This window comes from Theropithecus gelada, chromosome 3 (genome assembly GCF_003255815.1).
Source record: "Theropithecus gelada isolate Dixy chromosome 3, Tgel_1.0, whole genome shotgun sequence".
NCBI classification, from domain to species: Eukaryota; Metazoa; Chordata; class Mammalia; order Primates; family Cercopithecidae; genus Theropithecus; species Theropithecus gelada.
Genome location: NC_037670.1, coordinates 10,254,830 through 10,276,917, shown reverse-complemented (window position 1 = coordinate 10,276,917; position 22,088 = coordinate 10,254,830). Strand labels below are relative to the sequence as shown.

The following is a 22,088-nucleotide window of genomic DNA, read 5'->3' as shown; positions in this document are numbered from 1 at the left end:
GCCATTCATCTAAAATAGAAAGAGGTGTGTTACACTTGTGTGTTACTGATTCTTCCCAGCAGGATGCCTGGTTTGCTTTTGTGTGAACCGACAGAGCTTTACAACATCCTGAATCAGGCCACAAAACTCTCCAGATTAACCGAACCCAACTATCTCTGTTTATTTGGTAAGTACTTGGAAAAAAGTGAAGGAGGTCGAACACAGTGTCCTTCAAATATTATTTTTGATGAGTTAACAAACTTCTGGGAGGGGGTATGAATGACTTTAGAACAGGGGTCCCTGGGCCAGGTGTGGTGGCACACGCCTGTAATCCCAGCACTTTGGAAGGCCAAGGTGGGCGAATCACTTGAGGCCAGGAGTTCAAGACCAGCCGGGCCAAAAAGGCAAAACCCCATCTCTACTAAAAATACAAAAAAAATTAGCTATGGTGGTGCACGCCTGTAATCCCAGCTACTCGGGAGGCTGAGGCATGAAAATTGCTGGAACCCAGGAGGCGGAGGTTGGAGTGAGCCAAGGTTGTGCCACTATGTTCCAGCCTGGGTGACAGAGTGAGACCCTATCTCAAAAAAGGAAAAATAAACAAACTTCATCCGTATTTACAGCCACTCCCCATGGCTCGCATTACCACCTGAGCTCCACTTGCTGCTGTCAGATCATCAGCAGCATTAGATTCTCATAGGAGCACAAACGCTACTGTGAACTGTACATGCGAGGGATCTAAGTTGCTCGCTCCTTATGAGAATCTACCGTCTGATGATCTGTCACTGTCTCCTGTCACCCCCAGATGGGACTGTCTAGTTGCAGGAAAACAAGCTCAGGACTCCCACTGATCCTACATGGTGGTAGAATTACTTTATTATATATTACAATGTAATAATAGAAATAAATTGCACAAAAAATGTAATGCGCTCAAGTTATCCCCAAACCATCCCCACCTGCCCGCCCACTGCCCTGTTCCGTGGAAAAATTGTCTTCCGTGAAACCAGTCCCTGGTGCCAAAAAGGTTGGGGATTGCTGCTTTAGATAAGACGCAGGTGTGATGGCTTGTGCCTGTAATCCCAGCGTTTTGGGAGACCCAGGTGGGCGGATCAGTTGAGGTCAGGAGTTCGAGACCAGCCTGGCCAACATGGTGAAACCCTGTCTCTACTAAAAATACAAAAATTAGCCGGGCGTGGTGGCACGTGCCTGTGGTCCCAGTTACTGGGGAGGCTGAGGCAGGAAAATCGCTTGAACCCGGGAGACGGAGATTGCAGCGAGCCGAGATCATGCCACTGCTTTCCAGCTTGGATGGGGATTTAGCGTGAGCTCACTTCAAATTTGATTTCTTCCTTCCCCTTCCTTTAGTTACTTATTTATGAGACAGAATCTTGCTCTGTCACCCAGGCTGGAATGCAATGGTGCGAACTTGGCTCACTGCAACCTCCACCTCCTAGATTTAAATGATTCTCCTCCTTCAGCCTCCTGAGTAGCTGGGACTATAGACGCTGCCACCACACCTGGCTAATTTTTGTATTTTTAGTGGAGATGGGATTTTGCCATGTTGGCCAGGCTGGTCTTGAGCTCCTGGCCTCAAGTGATCCACCCGCCTTGGCCTTCCAAAGTGATGGGATTATAGGTGCGAGCCACCACACCTGGCCCCACATCTCAAGTTTCAAACTGACAATGACTATCCCTTAACTGCCAAACAAACAGACGTTGATGATGACATAAGTCCTCTAAGTAGTTTGGTAGTATGTTCCTTTGCAAATTCAGTTCTTAAATACTTTTCCTTTCCAGATGTACGTTCCAAATGGGAGTATGATGAAAGCCATGTGATCACGGCCCTTCGAGTGAAGAAGGTACATGGGCAGTGTTGGAATCTGGGGCAGGCTGGCTACCTTGCAGTGGGGTGGGGAAGAGTGGGAGGTTTCACCCTCAGTCCAGTGGGTAGCAGAGGCAGGACTGTTTTCAGTGCATTCACTGTGGTGAGTCTTCCACACCTCTCACTCTCACACATTTTCTTAACTGTCCTCCCATCCCCCAAGAATGGTTAACAACTCCATTAGACAAATATTGATTTTTTTTTTCAAGACAGGGTCTCGCTCTGTCATCCAGGCTGGAGTGCAATGGTACAATCATAGTTCACTGCAACCTTAAACTGCTGGGTTTGGCTGGGCACGGTGGCTCATGCCTGTAGTCCCAGCACTTTGTGAGACTGAGGTGGGTGGATCACCTGAGGTCAGGAGTTCGAGACCAGACTGGCCAACATGGTGAAACCCCATCTCTATTAAAAGTACAAAAATTAGCCGGGCTGGTGGCTCACGCCTGTAGTCCCAGCTACTCGGGAGGCTGAGGCATGAGAATCGCTTGAACCTGGGAGGCGGAGGTTGCGGTGAGCTGAGATCATGCCACTGTACTCTAGCCTGGGTGACAGAGTGAGACATAGTCTTAAAAAAGAAAATATCCTGGGCTTGAGCAATCCTATCCCACTCAGCCTCCCGAATAGCTGAGGCTACAAGGGGGAATGCCACCATGCCTGGCTAATTTTTGTATTTTTTGTAGAAATGGGGTTGCACTGTGTTGCCCAGGCTGCTCTTGAACTCCTGGACTCAAGCCATCCTCCAGCCTTGACCTCCCAAAGTGCTGGGATTACACATGTGATCCGCCAAGCCTGGCCAAATATTGATTTAATTCCTTAATGTGCCAGGTACTGTTCCAGACCCTGCGGATACAACAGAATACAACAGAACAACAAACAGCCTGATTTCATTGTCCTTGCCCTCCTGGAACTTTTTGTTTTGTTTTGTTTTGTTTTGTGTTTTTAGTTATTTTTTCTGTTTTTATTTTATTTGTTTTTATATATTTTTTGTTTTTATCTTTATTTTTGGAGCTTTATTTTTAAAATTTTTAGGGGCAGGGTCTTGCTCTGTCACTTGGGCAGGGGTGCAGTGGCACAATCGTGGCTCAAACTCCTGGGTCCAATCAATCTTCCTACCTCAGCCTCCTGAGTAGCTGGGACTGCAGACTTGTGCCAACACAGTAATTTATTTATTTATTTATTTTGAGACAGGATCTTATTTTGTTGCCTGGGCTGTCACGGACCTTTCGTTCTATTTAGCAAACAGACAATAAACCCTAGAGATAATTGGCTATAATCCAAAGATGGAAGCATCTCCCTTTTTTCCTTCCCGTCCCATCCTCTCTTCCATTCCCCCCCATCCCATCTTCCCTTCCCCATCCTGAGAAGTGGACAGAGCCCTGCACACAGTCACTATGTCCCCTACTGCAGTGAGACCTTTTCCCCACACCTCCACGGTGTCTTCTCCCTCATCATTGCGAAGCCTGGCAGCCTTCGCCCAGGACCCGTCTCTCCCCTCTGCAGTCCTGATCACATTCTCTGCCCTGAACTTGGAGGTTCTCTTTGACTTCCCTGGTTTCGTTTCGTTTCGTTTCTTTTCTTTCCTTCTTTCTTTCCTCCTTTCCTTCCTCCCCTCCCCTCCCCTCCCCTCTTCTTCTTTTTGAGATGGAGTCTTTCTCTGTCTCCCAGGCTGGAGTGCAGTGGCATGATCTCGGCTCACTGCAACCTCTGCTTCCCAGGTTCAAGCGATTCTCCTGCCTCAGCCTCCAGCCTGTAGCTGGGATTACAGGCGTGTGCCACCATGCCTGGCTAATTTTTTTTTTTTTTTCTATCTTTTGTAGAGACGGGGTTTCACCATGTTGGCCAGGCTGGTCTCGAACTCCTGACCTCGTGATCTGCCCGCCTTGGCCACCCAAAGTGCTGGGATTACAGGCATGAGCCACTGCGCCTGGCCCCCTGGTTTACTTTCTCTCTCTTTGGTTCACCTTCATTTTCTCCTCCTGCCGCCTGAAGATAACTGCTGGTCTGTCCTTGATCTCCGTATCTGTCAGGGTACTTTCTTGCCAGAGATTTCACTGGAGCTTACAGCTGCAATGACCTCCACATGCAATTAGCAGTCCTGGTAAGTTTACGTCTAAAATTTTGGGCTGGACATGGTGGCTTGCTCCTGTAATCCTAGCACTTTGGGTGGCCGAGACAGGAGGATTGCTTGAGTCCAGGAGTTCAAGACCAGCCTGGGTAACATAGCAAGACCCCTGTCTCTACAAAAAACTGAAAAATTAACTCAATGTGGTGGTGCTCATCTGTAGTACCAGCTACTCGGAAGGCCGAGGTGGGAGGATCACTTGAGTCCAGGAGGTCAATTGCACCACTGCATTCTAGCCTGGGTGACAGAGCAAGACCTTGTCTCAAAAATAATAAAACTTTGTCATCTAAAATTTCCCTTTCCTCCCTATTCCCACTGTACTCTTCCACACTCAATCTCTGCTGCTTTTTCTCTACATAACTCGATAACTCGGCAGGGAGCAGGGGCAGGGTGTGTTCTTCCAGGATATTTCCCTGTCCCAATCCATCATTATTGTCTATTTGTCTTTTTTTGTTTTTATTTTTGAGACAGAATCTCACTCTGTCTGCCCAGGCTGGAGTGCAGTGGTGCAGTCTCAGCTCACTGCAACATCCATCTCCCAGGTTCAAGGGATTCTCCTGCCTCAGCCTCCCTGGTAGCTGGGGTTATAGGCACCACCACCACGCCAGGCTAATTTTTATATTTTTAGTAGAGATGGAGTTTCGCCATGTTGGCCAGTCTGGTCTCGAACTCCTGACCTCAAGTGATCTGCCTGCCTCGGCCTCCTAAAGTGCTGGGATTATAGGCATGAGCCACCATGCCCAGCCCATAATCTCACTCTTAATCCCCATTGCAGGCCTTTTTCTGCACCTATTCAGAGCCCCCTCATGATGTATGGGCCTCCGTTCCCACTCAGCTCTCAAGTCTGTGCATTTCTTTGATTCTGGCCGCACCTCCTGCTTTGGGAAAGAGACATTCTCTCTGCCTCTGCCTCTCAGCTCCTCCAATTCAGGCTAACAGCTTTTCTTTTTTTTTCTTTTTTTCTTTTTTTTTTTTTTTTGAGACGAAGTCTTGCTCTTGTTGCCCAGGCTGGAGTGCAGTGGTGTGATACTGGCTCTTGCCTTCCCTCCCTAGCTTCCCAGTTAGCAGACTGAGGCCTTCAGGGCATTCCCAGCCCAGCAGGACAGAAAGGCTCCCAGCCCTGTGTTCTCAGCCTTCTTGGATCTGACCACCTCTCTTCTCAGCCTCATTCCTAGTACGCTTCCACTCTCCCTGACACCTTAGCAGCACTGTGCTGCCATGTTTCCTTCTATGATGCACCTGTATCCCATAATGTAACTCTTTTTTGAAAACGGAATATGTCCTACCGTTGATTTTTTTTTTTTTTTGAGATGGAGTCTCACTCTGTCACCCAGGCTGGAATGCACTGGTACGATCTCGGCTCACTGCAACCTCCGCTTCCCTGGTTCAAGCAATTCTTCTGCCGCAGCCTCCCAAGTAGCTGGGACTACAGGCGCGCACCACCACACCTGGCTAATTTTTGCATTTTTAGTAGAGACGGAGTTTCACCATATTGGTCAGGCTGGTCTTGAACTCCTGACCTCATGATCCGCCTGCCTTGGCCTCCCAAGATGCTGGGATTACAGGCATGAGCCACCCTGCCTGGCCAATTTGTATTTATTATTTTTAAGGCAGGGTCTCACTCTGTCGCCCAGGCTGGAGTGCAATGGCACCATCATGGCTCACTGCAGCCTTGACCTCCCAGGATCAAGGAGTCCTCCCACCTCACCCTTCCCAGTAGCTGGGACCATAGGTGTGCACCACCACACCCAGTTAACCTGTATTTTTTGTAGAGATGGAGTCTCACTATGTTGCCCAGGCTGGTCTTGAACGCCTGGGCTCAAGCAGTCCTCCCTCATCAGCCTCCCAAAGTGCCGGGATGACAGGCATGAGCCACCAGGCCTGGCCTGATTCATACTTTTAATATGGTAGTGTCTTTTTCCCTGAAAGTGGGTGTGGAGAATATCTGCTGTTTTTCTGCCTTTTTGAAGGGAACTTCTCTTTCTGCTCAAACCATGGGTTTCTAGTGGTGCTCTCTAAAATAATATTCTGGCCAGGCATGGTGGCTTTAGTCTGCAATCCCAGCACTTTGGGAGGCCAAGGTGGGGAGATTGCTTGAGCTCAAGTTTGAGACCAGCCTGGACTACATAGTGGGACCCCAGAAGGCATCTATTTACTACCTTCTTTTTGAGTGTTTGTTGTCGTTCTTGTTGTTTTGAGACAGAGTGTCACTCTGTTGCCCAGGTTCGAGTGAAGTGGTGCGATCCCGGCTCACTGCAACCTCTGCCTCCTGGGTTCAAGCCATTCTCCTGTCTCAGCCTCTTGAGTAGCTGGTACTACAGGTGCATGCCACCACGCCCAGCTAATTTTTGTATTTTTAGTAGAGATGGGGTTTCACCATGTTGGCCAGGCTGATCTCAAACTCCTGACCTCAGGTGATCTGCCCGCCTTGGCCTCCCAAAGTGCTGGGATTACAGGTGTGAGTCACCGCGCCCGGCCTTGTTGTTTTTGTTTTGAGACAAGTCTTGCGCTGTCACCTAGGCTGGAGTGCAGTGATGCAATCATAGCTCACTGCAGCCTCTACCTCCCAGACTCAAGTGATCCTCTCACCTCAGCCTCCCGAGTTAGCTGGGACTACACGTGCACCCCACCACACCTGGCTTTTTTTTGTCTCTACAAATATATCTATATATATAGATATAAATATATAAATTAACCAGGTGTGGTGGTGCATGCCCGTGGTCCCAGCTACTCAGGAGGCTGAAGTGCGAAGATCACTTGAGCCCAGAAATTCAAGGCTGCAGTGAGCTATGACTGCACCACTGCGTCCAGCTTGGGCAACAGAGTGAGACCCTGTCTCTAAAATAAAATAATATCCAGAACCCTCGCCCCAGTGATTGATCATGGGTCTGGGATGAAAGCTGAGCCAATCAGAATTGGAATTAGAGAAGGGTGTCTCTGTCCAGCATGGCGGTGGAATTGGGAAGATGGGAGCCTGAGCATTGCTGGGGTTCGTGGCTCAAGCCTCTGGAGGAAGCTGTCTGAGAAGGGGAAGTCAGTGCGGAGGGGAAAGTGGAGAGGAGGAGAGCCTGAAGGCGGTCTGGGCTTTAGGATCTCTGGGTCCTAAAGCCAGCTGCTTTAGGTTTGGAAACCGGCTGCATCTTTGCCTTGCCTGGAGTGTTATCTGCCAACAAGTCCTTCTTTTGTGCACACTCCTGATTAAATTGGTAGTACATCTTATAATCCATGAGTTTTTTTTTTTTGTTTTTTTTTTGTTTTTTTTTTTTTTGGTGGGGACATAGTCTCACTTTGTTACCCAGGCTGGGTTGCAGTGGTGCAATCATAGCTCACTGTAGCTTTGAACTCCAGGGCTCAAGCGATCCTCCCACCTCAGCCTCCCAGGTAGCTGGGATTATAGGCATGAGCCACCATGGCCAGCCACATTTGAGCTTCCAGTCCATCTGATTCCTTCTGCTTACTCATGACTTCTGCTTCTATACACTGTCTACTTACTGTACTTTTTTGGGGTGTTTTTTGTTGTTTTGGGACCGGGTCTTGCTCTGTCACCCAGGCTGGAGTGCAGTGACACAATCACAGCTCACTGCAGCCTCTACCTCGTGGGCTCAAGTGATCCTTCCACTTCAGCCTCCTGAGTAGTTGGGACTACAGGCACATGCCACTATGCCTGGCATTTTTGGTTTTTTTTTTCATAGAGATGGGGGTCTTGCTATGTTGTCCAGGCTGGTCTCAAACTCCTGGCCTCAAGCAGTCCTCCTGCCTTGGCCTCCTGAAGTGCTGGGATTACAGGTACAAACCACTGCATCCAGTCTGGTGTTTTTGGATTCAATCTCCACTGCCAAACACTCTCTCCATGAGAAAGGATGTCACTAATTCAATTGACCATGGTTTCTGTGACACCAGGGTACCTAATAGGCTGTGGATCAGTCAGACCAGCAGTTCTTTGGTCAGGCACTTCTCTCTGGTCCAATCAGCTGTGGTCAGCTTTTCTCAGAAGCGAAGGTAGTCACGGAGGATCCTTGGATTTAACAGACTGTCCACCCACTGTCTCAGTACTTCTAGGCCTGTGTGTGTAGTTAGGGGAGAGAGTGCAGTCTTAGCTCCTCCTAGTGCTGCTATGCAGGGAGTCTCTGCTCAACTGAACCTGCCCATTAACAGGCCTGTCTTGTGTGTGTGTGTGTGTTTTTTTTTTTAAGAAAAATAACGAGTATCTTCTCCCGGAGTCTGTGGACCTGGAGTGTGTCAAGTACTGCGTGGTGTATGATAACAACACCAGCACCCTGGAGGTACTCTTAAAAGATGACGATGATGATTCAGACTCTGATAGTGCTGGCAAAGGTGGGTTTTACGCAACAGCAGCAAGAATAATAGTTAACGGCTATTGAACAGATTTGTTATGGGACCAACAGGTTCGTATGCCCGTGGCATGGGAACAGGCCAATGACACCGAGACAGCAGGGTTTGCATCAGAGAAAGCTTCATGATCACCAGATACCAAGCAAGGAGATAGGAAGAGGCCCTCAAATACATCTCCCCAAGGAGTTGTGGAATGGGGTTTTTAAGGGGATTGGGGAGGGTGAGGGACTAGAAAGTTGGGGTCATTGATTGGTCGAGGAAAGGGGGATGAAATCATCAGGACGTGGAAACTGCATTCTTTGGTGAGTCAGCTCCTGTGGGGCCCTTCAGACCAGCTGATGTCAGCAGTTTCATCAGAATATGGGACCTGAAAGAATATCTCAAAGGGAAAACAATGTTCCATGACGTTCAAGTTGTCACCTACAGAGCAGTTAAGGGGAACTATATTCTTGGCCGGGTGTGGTGGCTCAAGCCTGTAATCCCAGCACTTTGGGAGGCTGAGGTCAGATCACGAGGTCAGGAGATCGAGACCATCCTGGCTAACACACTGAAACCCCGTCTCTACTAAAAATACAAAAAGTTAGCTGGGTATGGTGGCGGGCGCCTGTAGTCCCAGCTACTCGGGAGGCTGAGGCAGGAGTGGCATGAACCCGGGAGTCAAAGCTTGCAGTGAGCCGAGATGTTGCCACTGCACTCCAGCCTGGGCAACAGAGTGAGACTCCATCTTGGTGGGGGGAAAAGAAAGAACTATATTTTTGTAACAGGGTCTATGTGATTCTGGGACAATACACATCAAACAGCTGTGAGGAAGCAGGTTGGAGAGCAAGCAAGGTGACTTAGTGATGAATGCTGAATGTGCTGCAAGCTTGCTTTATTTTTCATTTGTTTCCCTCCCTTCTTTCCTGATTAATTTCACAAAGTTTATGGGAACAGTTTCATGTGTGCCATGCACCAGGAACCAAGGGCTTTACTTGGATCTGCAGAACAACTTACAAGGACGTTAACTAACATCAAGAGCTATGAGCACGCCAGGCCCAGTGACTCATACTTGTAGTCCCAGCACTTTGGGAGGCTGAGGCAGGAGGATCACTTGAGCCCAGGAGTTCAAGACCAGCCTGGGTGATATGGCAAGATAAGGCACCCAACTCGTTTATTTACTTTTTGTAGAGACTGGGTCTTGTTGTGTTGCCTAGGCTGAGACTTAAGCTTTTAAAAGTGTATGGACATATTTTTAAACCACCACACCTATAAGTGGTGGGGCCAGGATTCAAACCCAGGCCTTTTGGCTCTGTCCTGTCCCCCAGGAATTGGGTAGTGGAGCTAGAGAGCAGGCAGCCCCAAATCAAAACATAAAGTGGTCAGTTCCAATGTGCTCCATCGAACCTCTGAGGCTCTGCTCTGTTCTTCATGAGCCCGTAGTTTTGGGCTGACCACCCCTTGCGGTTGGCACTGGGAGCTCTGCTTCTAGAAATCAGAACTGCACCTGTGGGTGCAATTCCAGAAGCTGGGAGCACTCACACCAACTGCCAGTGGGTGGCGCTATGCTTCCACCTTTCATAAAACCAGCTGTCTGGACTTTTGTCCCAGGAGGTCCTTGGCCAGGAAATTGTCCCTTCTTCTCTAAGCTCATCCTGTTGGGCTCTGGTCTGCAATCCTAGGACTGTAGGCTGGACTTTGAAACCCTAGGAGATAGTGCTCAACACAGATAATCCCTTTTACATTCTGTAACTGACCTTACTTTGCTATGGGGCCCCCATTCACAGGACCCCACAACCATACAGACAACTTGTGTACTCAAGGCAACTTTTCCTGTTTCAAATGGCATCTTTCAAGTCAATGAAAAGTCTTTGAGGGTACAAGACCATCTCAAGGCTTCTCTCAATACCCCCTTCTTTCCTTTTTTTTTTGAGTCAGGGTCTCGCTCTGTTGCCCAGGCTGGTCTTGAACTCTTGGCTTCAAGCAATTCTCTTGCATTGGCCTCCCAAAGGGCAGGGATTACAGGCATGAGCTGCCATGCCTGGCCTGAACTCTCTGACTTCTGAGCCAGGCCCTGTGGGGTGAGCTTTGGCTCCTGTCTTGACAGCTGCAAATTCTCTCTCAGCCTGGCTGCAGACTCCAGATTCTTCCTCTCAGTGCCATCTCTCAGGTCCCAGCCACTTTATCCTCCGTAGCCCCTTCTGGAATTGTCTTTGTCTCCCTGAACAAAAATTCAGTATGGAAGCAGAGCTGGCCAGGCACGGTGCCTCACACTCATAATCCCAGCACTTTGTGAGGCCGAAGCAGGAGGGTCGCTTGAAGCCAGGAGTTTGAGGCCAGCCTGGGCAACATAGCAAGGCCCCATCTCTACAAAAAAAAAAAAAAAAAATGTAGCCAGGCATTGTGGTGCATGCCTGTAGCCCCAGCTACTCAGGAGGCTGAGACAGGAGGCTTGCTTGAGCCCAGGTGGTCAAGGCTGCAGTGAGCTATGACTGCACCACTGCATCCCAGCCTGGGTGACAGAGTAAGACCCTGTCTCAAAAAAAAAAAAAAAAAAGTCCATGCTCTTTCCTTTCTCCTTTTATCTGGCTCTCTGAAGTCTGCCACGCAATATTTCTCTTTCTGGGTCAGAACCTGGCCTCAGGATATCTTGGCTTAAGGATGTCTTGGCTTAGCCTTAATTATGCAAACTTCCTGTCACATATATCTAATTTCCATACAGTCTAATTGTGATTCTACAGATCAACGAAGGTGTTTAAGATTAAATTGATGTCCGCCAGGTGCAGTGGCTCACTCCTATAATCCCAGCACTTTGGGAGGCCGAGATCGGTGGATCACGAGGTCAGGAGATTGAGACCATCCTGGCTAAAACGGTGAAACCCCATCTCTACTAAAAATACAACAAATTAGCCGGGTGTGGTGGCAGGCGCCTGTGGTCCCAGCTACTCGGGAGGCTGAGGAAGGAGAATGGCGTGAACTCAGGAGGTGGAGCTTGCAGTGAGCTGAGATTGCGCCACTGCACTCCAGCCTGGGCCACAGAGCGAGACTCCATCTCAAAAAAAAACAAAAAAACCCCAAAAAAACCACAGTGAGTTCACACCCACTGGGATGGTCATAAAGAGACAGATAATAAGTGTTCATGAGAACATGGAGAAATTGGAAGCCTCATACACTGAACCAGAAAGTAAAATGGTACAGCCACTGTGGAAAACAGCTTGGTGTTTCTTCAGAAGGTTAAGATATAGACCTCCAAGAAATGAAAACACATCCACACCAAAGCTTTTGCATTAATGTTCATAGCAACGTTAGTCATAATAGCCAAAAAGCACGAACAACCCAAGTGTCTATCAGCAGCTAAACGGTTGACACAGATTGTAGTCTATCCACACAGTGGAATATTACTCAGCCATAAAAAGGAATAGGGCCAGGTGTGGTGGCTCACGCCTGTAATCCCAGCACTTTGGGAGGCCAAGGTGGGTGGATCACCTGAGGTCAGGACTTCAAGACCAGCCTGGCCAATGTGGTGAAACTCCATCTCTACTAAAAATATAAAAATTAGCTGGGCATGGTGGCAGGTGCATGTAATCCCAGCTACTAGGGAGGCTGAGGCAGGAGAATCACTTGAACTTGGGAGGCAGAGGTTGCAGTGAGCTGAGTTTGTGCCATTGTACTCCAGCCTGGGCGACAGAGTAAAACTCAGTCTCAAAAAAAAAAAAAAAAAAAAAAAAAAAAAAACTGCTATAATGTAGATGAACACTAAAGAGATCATGGTAAGTGATAGAAGTCAGATGCAAAACATCACGTATTATTCCATTTATATGAAAAGTCCAGAATAGGCAAATCCATAAAAATGAGTGGTTAAGTGGAGCTGGGAGTTTGGGGGAAAACAGGGGTATGGCTGCTTAGTGGTACAGGGTCCCTTGTAGGAGTGATGAAAATGTTCTAAAATTAGGCCGGGCACTGTGGCTCACACCTGTAATCCCAGCACTTTGAGAGGCTGAGGTGGGAGGATTGTTTGAGCCCAGAAGTTTGAGATCAGTCTGTTCAACATAGACCCCGTCTCAAATAAATAATACATAAGAAAACATTCCAAAATTGATTGTGGGGATGGTTGCACAACTCTGAATATAATAAAAGTCACTGAATTGTATATTTTTTCAAGTTTCAGATTAACGGGTACATGTACGGTTTTGTTACCTGGGTATATTGTATGATGCTAAGGTTTGAAGTTCGATTAAACCCATCACCCAGGTAGTGAGCATAGAACCCAATAGGTAGGTTTTTTTTTCTTATTTTTTTGAGATGGAGTTTTGCTCTTGTTGCCCAGGTTGGAGTGCAGTGGCAGGATCTTGGCTCACTGCAGTCTCCGCTTCCTCTCAGCCTCCTAAGTGGCTGGGATTACAGGCGTGTGTCACCCCACCCAGCTAATTTTTTGTATTTTCAGTAGAGACGGGGTTTCGCCATGTTGGCCAGGCTGATCTCAAACTCTGGCCTAAATGATGCGCCTGCCTTGGCCTCCCAAAGTATTGGGATTACAGGCATGAGCCATCGCGCCTGGCTGCAATAGGTAGTTTTTCAACCCCTGTCCCTCTGTCTCCGTCCTTCTCCTTGTATTCTTCAGGGTCTGTTGTTCACATCTTTATTTCTATATGCACCTGATGTTTAGCTTGCACTTATAAATGAGAACATGTAGTATCTGGTTTTCTATATCTGTGTTAGTTCGTTTAGGGTAATGGCCTCCAGCCCCATCCATGGTGTTGCAGAGGACATGATTTTCTTTTTTTTAATAGCTGTGTAGTATTCTGTGGTATAGGTGTACCACATTTTAAAAATCCAGTCCGGGGCTGGGCACAGTGGCTCATGCCTGTAATTTCAGCATTTTGGGAGGCCAAGGCAGGTGGATCACTTGAGGTCAGCAGTTTGAGACCAGCCTGGCTAATATAGTGAAACCCTGTCTCTACTAAAAATACAAAAATTAGCCGGGCATGGTGGTGCACGCCTGTAATCCCAGCTACTCGAGAGGCTGAGGCAGGAGGAGAATCGCTTGAACCCAGGGAGGCAGAGGTTGCAGTAAGCCAAGATTGCGCCATGGCACTCCAGCCTGGGCGACAAGAGCAAGACTCCGTCTAAAAAAAAAAAAATCCAATTCGTTGTTGATGGGCCCTTGAGTTGATTCTATGTCTTTGCTGTTGTGAATAGTGCTCCAATGAACATATGGGCACAGGTATCCTTTTGGTATAACATTTTCTTTTGGATGTGTACGTAGTAACGGGATTTCTGGGTTGAATGGTAGTTCTATTTTTGGTTCTTTGACAAAGAAATCTCCAAACTCCTTTCCCCAGGGGCTGAACTAATTTACATTCCCACCAACAGTATATAAGTGTTCCTTTTCTCCATAGCCCTGTCAACATCTGTTATTTTTTGGCTTTCTAATAAAAGCTATTCTGACTGGTGTGAGAAGGTATCTCATTGTGGTTTTGATTTGCATTTCTCTGATGATTAGTGATGTCAAGCATTTTTTCGTGTTCGTTGGCTGCTTGTATGTCTTCTTTTGAAAAGTGTCTGTTTATGTCGTTTGCCCACTTTTTATTTTTTTTATTATTTTTATTATTTTTATTTTTATTTTTTGAGACGGAGTCTCGCTCTGTCGCCCAGGCTGGAGTGCAGTGGCGCAATCTCGGCTCACTGCAAGCTCTGCCCCCGGGGTTCACGCCGTTCTCCTGCCTCAGCCTCCCCAGTAGCTGGGACTACAGGTGCCCGCGACCACGCCCGGCTAATTTTTTGTATTTTTAGTAGAGACGGGGTTTCACTGTGTTAGCCAGGATGGTCTCGATCTCCTGACCTTGTGATCCGCCCGCCTCGGCCTCCCAAAGTGCTGGGATTACAGGCGTGAGCCACCGCGCCTGGCCTGTTTGCCCACTTTTTAATAGAGTTGTATATTAGAGTTCTCTAGAGGGACAGAACTAATAGGATATATATACACACACACATACATATATATACACACATATATACATATATACACACATACGCACACATATATACATATATATGTGTGTATATATATAAAGGGGAGTTTATTAAGGAGTATTAACTCATGTGATCACAAGGTCCCACAATAGGCCGTCTGCAAGCTGAGGAGCAAGGAAGCCAGTCTGAGTCCCAAAGCCGAAGAACTTAGAGTCCGATGTTTGAGGGCAGGAAGTATACGGCAGGGGAGAAAGATGTAGGCTGGGAGGCTAGGCCAGTATAGTCTTTTCATGTTTTTCTGCCTGCTTTATGTTCTAGCTGTACTGGCAGCTGATTAGCTGGTGCCCACCAGACTGAGGGTGGGTCTGCCTCTCCCAGCCCACTGACTCAAATGTTAATCTCCTTTGGCAACATCCTCACAGACACACCCAGGATCAATACTTTGTATCCTTCCATCCAATCAAGTTGACACTCAGTATTAACCATCAGAGGCTGTTTGTTTTTTGCTTCTTGATTTCAGTTCCTTATAGATTTTGGATATTGGATCTTTGTTGGATGCATAGCTTGTGGATACTTTCTGCCATTCTGCAGGCTATTTGTTTACTCTGGTAGTTTCTCTTGCTGTGCAGAAGCACTTTAGTGTCCTCAGGTTCCATTTGTCAATTTTTGTTTTGTTGCAGTTGCTTTGGAGGATTAGCCAAAAATTGTTTGCCAAGGCCAATGTGTCAAGAAGGTGCAGTTGCTTTGGAGGACTTAGCCAAAAATTATTTGCCAAGGCCAATGTCAAGAAGGGCATTTCCTAGATTTTCTTCTAGGATTTCTATAGTTTTGAGGTGTTACATTTAAGTCTTTATCTTGAGTTGATTTTTGTGTATGGTGATAGGGGTCCAGTTTCATTCTTCTGCATATGGATAACCAGTTATCTTAGTACCATTTATTGACTAGTAAATGGGAATCCTTTCCCTGTTCCTATTTTTTGAGACAGGGTCTTGCTCTGTCTCCAAGATGAGTGCAGTGGCACAACCATTGCTCACTACAGCCTCAACCTCCCTGGCTTGGGTGATCCTCCTGCCTCAGCCTCTCTAGTAGCTGGGACTGCAGGTGCCCACCACCACACTCAACTAATTTTTTGAATTTTATTTGTGACGAGGTCTTGCCATGTTGCCCACACTGGTCTCAAACTCCTGAGGTCAGGCAGTTCTCCTGCCTCTGCCTCCCAACGTTCTGGGATTATAGATGTAAGCCACCATGCCCAGCCTCCATTGCTTATTTTTGTCAACTTTGTTGAAGATCAGATGGTTATAGGTGTGTGGCTTTATTTCTGGGTTATCTGTTTTGTTCCATTGGTCTATATGTTTGGAATCATACACTTTAAATGGGTGAATTGTATGATATACAGCATACAGTTTACATATGTATGTGGTATAAATATAATATATTCACGTATATAATATGTAAACCATATGTATACATATAAGTGGTTAACGAGCTGGCAGTTTCTGCAGACTCTGAGAGATATATATTGTATAATGTTGTGTATCATACTATATATCTCAGAGTTTACAGAAAAGAAGATTAACTTAGGCTGGGCATGCCTGTAATCTCAGCACTCTGGGAGGCTGAAGCAGGTAGATTGCTTGAGCTCAGGAGTTCAAGACCAGCCTGGGCAAAAAAAGTGAGACCCTGTCTCTATAAAACAATACAAAATTTAGCCAGGTGTGCTGGTGTGCACCTATAGTCTCAGCTACTTGGGAGGCTGAGGTGGGAGGACGGTGTGAGCCCAGGAGGCGGAGGTTGTAGTGAGCCAAGATTGTACCACTGCACTCTAGCCAGATAGAGTGAAGCCCTGTCTCAAAAACAAACAAAAAAAACCTGGTAGTAAGCTACTTTTAAATTTTTAACATAACTCATCTCTATACTTGCTTCAGCTTCCTAAATAATTGCATTTCAGGCTGGGCGCAGTGGCTAACGCCTGTAATCCCAGCACTTTGGGAGGCCGAGGCAGGCGGATCACCTGAGCTCAGGAGTTCAAGACCAGCCTGGCAAACATGGTGAAACCCTGCCTATACTAAAAATAAAAAATTAGCCAGGCATGGTGGGCGCCTGTAGTCCCAGCTACTCGGGAGGCTGAGGCAGGAGAATCGCTTGAACCCAGGAGGTGGAGGTTGCAGTGAGCCAAGATCACGCATTGCACTCCAGCCTGGGTGACAGAGTGAGACTTTGTCTCAAAAAATAAATAAATAAAATAATTGCATTTCAGAAGAAAGTGGCCATCCGTCCCAGCTCTAGACCAATGGCAGATACACAGGAGACGTTTATGTCTTTGATCTCCACTCTCAGATGTGGTGCCTGGAGCAGCCATTGAGTATGGCAGGATCCTGACCCGCCTTACCCGCCACCCTGTCTACATCCTGAAAGGGGGCTATGAGCGCTTCTCAGGCACATACCACTTCCTCCGGACCCAGAAGATCATCTGGATGCCTCAGGTAGGGCCAAATGCTGAGCACAGGCAGGTCCAGATGGGAAGGATGGGCCTGGAGACTGACCCATGGGTGACAGAGTAAGAGAAACAGGAGGATGGGACAGAGGATATAGAGAAAGTGGAGGAGGTGGGGTGGGTGGAGACTGGGCTGCAGACATGAATTTAGGGCTGCCAGGAGTCCAGGTCCAGTGTTTTTTTTGTTTTTTGTTTTGTTTTTTTTGAGACACTCTTACTTTGTCGTCCAGACTGGAGTACAGTGGCATGATCTTGGCTCACTGCAACCTCCGCCTCTTGAGTTCAAGCGATTCTTCTGCCTCAGCTTCTCTGGTAGCTGGGACTACAGGCACGAACCACCACGCCTGGCTAATTTTTGTGTTTTTATTATAGACGGGGTTTCACCATGTTGCCCAGTCTGGTCTGAAACTACTGACCTCAAGTGATCCACCTGCCTCAGCTTTCCAAAGTGCTGCGATTACAGGAGTGAGCCACCGTGCCCGGCCACAGTTCTTTATAAGGAATTGTTGGCTGTCTGGTTGAAACACTGAACAAAGAGGGCAGGCTTAATGTGGACCGATTTCAAGGTCAGACAGGCAGGGGCATCACGGCTCGAGACCACTTCTTTTTTCTTGGCTGTCTGGTTCCACAAATCCTAGCTGGATCCAGAGGATACAAAAATACACAAAAGTGGGAAGGATTGGTCAGGCACAGTGGCTCATGCCTGTAAGCTCAGCACTTGGGAAGGCCAAGGCAGGAGGATTGCTTGAGCTCAGTACTTTGAGACCGGCCTGGGCAACATAGTGAGACCTTGTCTCTACAAAAAAATCAATAATTGGAGCTGGCTGTGGTGGCTCACGCCTATAATCCCACCCCTTTTGGAGGCCAAGCTGCATGGATCACTTGAGCTCAGGAGTTTGAGACCAGCCTAAGCAACATGGCAAAACCCTGTCTCTACCAAAAATACAAAAATTAACCGGGCATAGTGGCCCACCTGTAGTCCCAGCTACTTGGGAGGGTGAGGCAGGAGAATTACTTGAACCCAGGAGGCAGAGGTTGCAGGGAGCCGAGATCACGTCACTGCTCTCCAGCCTCAGTGACGGAGTGAGAGCCTGGCTCAAAAAAATAATTGAGAAGAGAGATGGGAGGATTGCTTGAGCCCAGGAGGTCGAGGCTGCAATGAGTCGTTACCATGTCAGTGTACTCCAGGCTGGTTGACAAAGTAAGACCCTGTCTCCAAAAAAAAAAAAAAAAAAAAAAGGGAAAATCAGCCAGGTGCGGTGACTCACACCTGTAGTTCTAGCACTCTGGGAGGCCAAGGCAGGAGGATTGCTTGATCTCAGGAGTTGAAGACCTGCCTGGGAGATATAGTGAGACTCCATCTCTATTATAATTCTTTTTCAGTAGAGACAGGGTTTCACCATGTTGGTCAGGCTGGTCTCCAACTCCTGACCTCAAGCGATCCACCTGCCTCGGCCTCCCAAAGTGCTGGGATTACAGGCGTGAGCCACTGCACTCAGCCTATTATAATTTTTTTTATACAAAAAGAATCAGATATGAAACCCCTTTGTCCATCACCTATCTCCAAATGTTATCAACTCGGCCAGTTTTGTCATAACAAAACAATTTTGAGATACCAGTTCCTGTTGCTGAGTGGCCCTGTCTGTAGGGAAGGCAGTGGCTGGAAGCTGAACTATGTCAAGGGACGCCCTGGGTATCTGGAGCCCAGAGAAGAGGCACTTGAGCTTCCCAGAGCCAAAGCTGAAGGAGGAGGAGCTTTCGAGGAAGAGAACTGGGTGGAGTTGTCTAAGGTTAGAACCAGACTGTGCAGAGATTTGCAGGCAGGGCCTGGTCTCCGGAGGGTGCCGTGTACAGATGTCTGGCTTATTGAAGCGTCTGAACACAATGGAATGTAAACAGAAAGTGGTTTTAGCTTTTTCTAACAATTATCTTCTGCTGTGTTCCCCTTCCTGCCCTTAGCAACATCGTGAGCAGATTCCATACTTTCTGGCCACCTGATGGTTACAAAAAACTGCAATCGAAGTCATAGTATAGAATGACTCAGCAAATGTGACTATTCACAGGATATTTGATTGTGTTTAGGAATTGTTGCTTTTTGAAGGTTGTAGTGACATTGTTATGGTTATTATAAAGTTCAAGTCCTTATCTTTTAGAAATATAGAACAAAATATTTACGGGTAACATGACGTGATGTCTGGAATTTCCTTTCAAATAATCTGGGGCGAGGTGAGAAGGCAGTGAGGGTATAGAGGAAACAAAATTGGCCAATGAGTTGTTAATGTTTGAAGTTGGGTGATATGTATGTTTTAGAGACAGGGTCTCAGTCTGTTGCCCAGGCTGGAGTGCAGTGTGCAATCATAGCTCACTGCAGCCTCCACCTCCTGGGCTCAGTATCCTCCAGCCTCAGCCTCTTGAGTAGGCGGGACTACCGATGCAAGCCACCACAGTTGGCTAAGTTTTAAAATTTTCTGTAGAGACAGGGTCTTGCTATGTTGCCAAGGCTGGTCCAAAACTCCTGACCTTAAGCAATCCTCTTGCCTTGGCCTCCCAAAGTACTGGAATTATAGGCATGAACCACCGCACCTGGCCAACTAGTGTATAGTTTTGAAATAATGTTAAATAAAGGAAGTAAAAAGACAGTCTAGTAGAAGCTAGGGCAGTTTAATATTCCAACCTCAAATCTGGATCAAGTCTCATCTCTTCCCATGCCTCAGAGCTGGGCAGCCTAGGGTTTGCTGGGGGACTCAAAGTAGGGAGGGATGGGGGTTAGCTTTAAGGACAGCTGCTCTCTTCCCCTCTTCTGGGCAGAGGACCTTTGGCAGTAGGGTCCAGAGTGGACCTGTCTGTGTGCCTGACTGTGTGTCACTGGTGGGAAAGCTCCTGCTCTCTGGCCCCGTCTGGCTGTGTGAGCTGCTGGTGGCCTCTCCTGCTGGTTTGCTCGGGACCCAGCTCAGCCTCACCCTGGCTCCTTCTGGGGCTGAGGATCTCCCAGAGAGCACAGCCAGCAGTGACTCCCTTCAACCCCTGCCAGGCATTTCCTCCAACTTCTTCCCCTTAACTTGGAAGCCCATGACCCCGTCCCCTGCCCCGCATGCCCACATTCCTTCACCAGGATCCCAGAATGATCCTGTGTGGTAAGATAGGCACTTGTGCCTGAGGTCAGACATGGTCCCAGATCCAGGGTATGCATGTCTGGCTCACAAAGACATTCCCTTCTTCCACTGAGATAACAGCACTGTGAATTTCAGCTCAACAGGTGGACAGTCAGTTAAATAAAGGAAGTAAAGACAATCAATCTAGTATAAGCCAGGACAGTTTAATGTTCCAACCTCAAATCTGAATCAAGTCTTACTTTCATTGGAACTCCTCCTTGATCTTGGAGGACCCCTTCCTGGCTTTGCAGAGTACAGAGAGATTAATTTCTTCTCTGCAAACCCTACACTGCTGATAACTCATCACCGCTGCCCCCTCATTTCTGAAGCTTTAGTAAGGTGTAACTGACATGATGAACTGCACATATTTAAAAGGCCCAGTATGGTCCGTTTTGACAGATGCATATTCCTGTAACTTGCCTTTGCTCCTAATCTAGTCAACTTGGGAAGAAGGTGCAGGATTGTGGCTGGGATAGCTGTGAGGGTTGGATTGGGTTACTTGTTTGCGGCTGTCTTTAGAATGCAGGTGACTGGCCAGCTGTGGTGGCTCAAGCTTGGAATCCTAGCACTTTGGGAGGTCAGAAAGGAGGTGGGAAGATCACTTGAGTCCAGGAGTTTGAGACTAGCCTGGGCAACATAGTGAGACTTTGTTTACACAAAATTTTTTTTTTAAAGGCCGGGCATGGTGGCTCACACCTGTAATCCCATCACTTTGGGAGGCCAAGGTGGGCGGATCACGAGGTCAAGAGATCAAGACCATCCTGGCAAGCATGGTGAAACCCCATCTCTACTAAAAATACAAAAATTAGCTGGGTGTGGTGGCCCATGCCTGTAATCCCAGTTACTCGGGAGGCTGAGGCAGGAAAATCACTTGAACCCAAGAGGCGGAGGTTGCAGTGAGCCGAGATCATATCACTGCACTCCAGCCTGGGTGACAGAGTGAAAAGAAAAAAGAAGAAAGAAAGAAAGATTTAGGAGGTAGCACTGATCAGACATGAGGGCATGGGAGAGAGAGGGGGCTGGGATGAGGCCCTGGTTTTAGGCGTGGGTGACAGGGGCTGTGATGTGGTTCATTGTGAGGAACACTCGGGAGGGATTGGGGTGGGGGAAGAGGGACGTGGTTCTGGGGGAAGGCAGTGTGCCCAGTTTGGGCATATTCATTTGAGATACTGGTTTCCTTTGCATTGTGTCACTGAGCATTTACACACATTTTACAGTACAGTGTGTTTTTATCTACGTCACACCCCTTCCCAGCCAAACCCACACAACCGCAGAAAAGGAAGTTGGTTTCAAAACACCAGGAAGAGGGGTTGATAGATTTGCTATGGGAGTTTTGTGAGTTCTTTTTTTTTTTTTTTTTTTTTTTGAGACTGCATCTCTGTTGCCCAGGCTGGAGTGCAGTGGCACGATCTGGGCTCACTGCAACCTCTGCCTCCTGGGTTCAAGTGATTCTCCTGCCTCAGCCTCCAGAGTAGCTGGAATTACAGGCATGTGCCACCACACCCAGCTAATTTTTGTATTTTTAGAGATGGGGTTTCACCATGTTGGCCAGGCTGGTCTTAAACGCCTGACCTCAGGTGATCCACCTGCCTCAGCTTCCCAAAGTGCTGGGATTACAAGCGTAAGCCACCGTGCCTGGCCTTTTAGTGAGATTTTTCAAGTGGAAATTGAAAGGGGGATTTCATTTTGGCACCAGCAAGCTGAGCCTCTGGGTTAGGGGCAGCCCACATACTGGAGTAAGCGTTGGGCCTGCCCGCAGGCAGTGGGGTGATGCATCTCCATGTCACAGGCTTGAGAACTGGCTCAGCTTGGTGTCTGTTCTTTGCTAATGGCTTTCAAAGCTGGTGGCTTGGGAAGGATGTGGGCTTGCAGAGGGTTTACTGCCGTGGGAAAGGGAGTGAGAGTTCAGGTTCAGGTGGCTCTGAAGGACCCACACGCCTGAGGTCCTTAAGATTTATTTCTGAGTCGGACTTGGAGCCAGGGGACTTTCGGTACTGATTTTGATCTTTGGCAAAAGTCAGCATTTTCTATGGTGTAATAATGGAGAAAGTGGTCTCTAATCAGAGCCTCACGGAAACATCAAGTTATCCAGTGGGAGTGGAATTCTCTACTGCAGAACTTCTTTGAGAGTTTTTTTTTTTTTTTTTTTTTTTTTTT

At 47.6% G+C, this 22,088-nt stretch overlaps 1 protein-coding gene across 5 annotated transcripts in view; it reads left to right on the top strand.

The window, feature by feature from the left end:
• Positions 1-22,088, top strand: part of STYXL1 (serine/threonine/tyrosine interacting like 1) — a 58,732-nt gene that overhangs the window by 16,965 nt on the left and 19,679 nt on the right. For 2 of the 5 annotated variants that reach the window (XM_025378913.1, XM_025378912.1), the window contains exons 2-5: positions 63-166; positions 1,777-1,838; positions 8,177-8,318; positions 16,623-16,768. In XM_025378913.1, coding sequence (XP_025234698.1) covers positions 64-166; positions 1,777-1,838; positions 8,177-8,318; positions 16,623-16,768 — 453 coding nt within the window. In that variant the 5' untranslated portion in view covers position 63. Of the gene's footprint in view, positions 1-59; positions 167-1,776; positions 1,839-8,176; positions 8,319-16,622; positions 16,769-22,088 lie in introns of all 5 variants that reach the window. The other 3 variants (XM_025378909.1, XM_025378910.1, XM_025378914.1) reach the window with 2 other exon arrangements.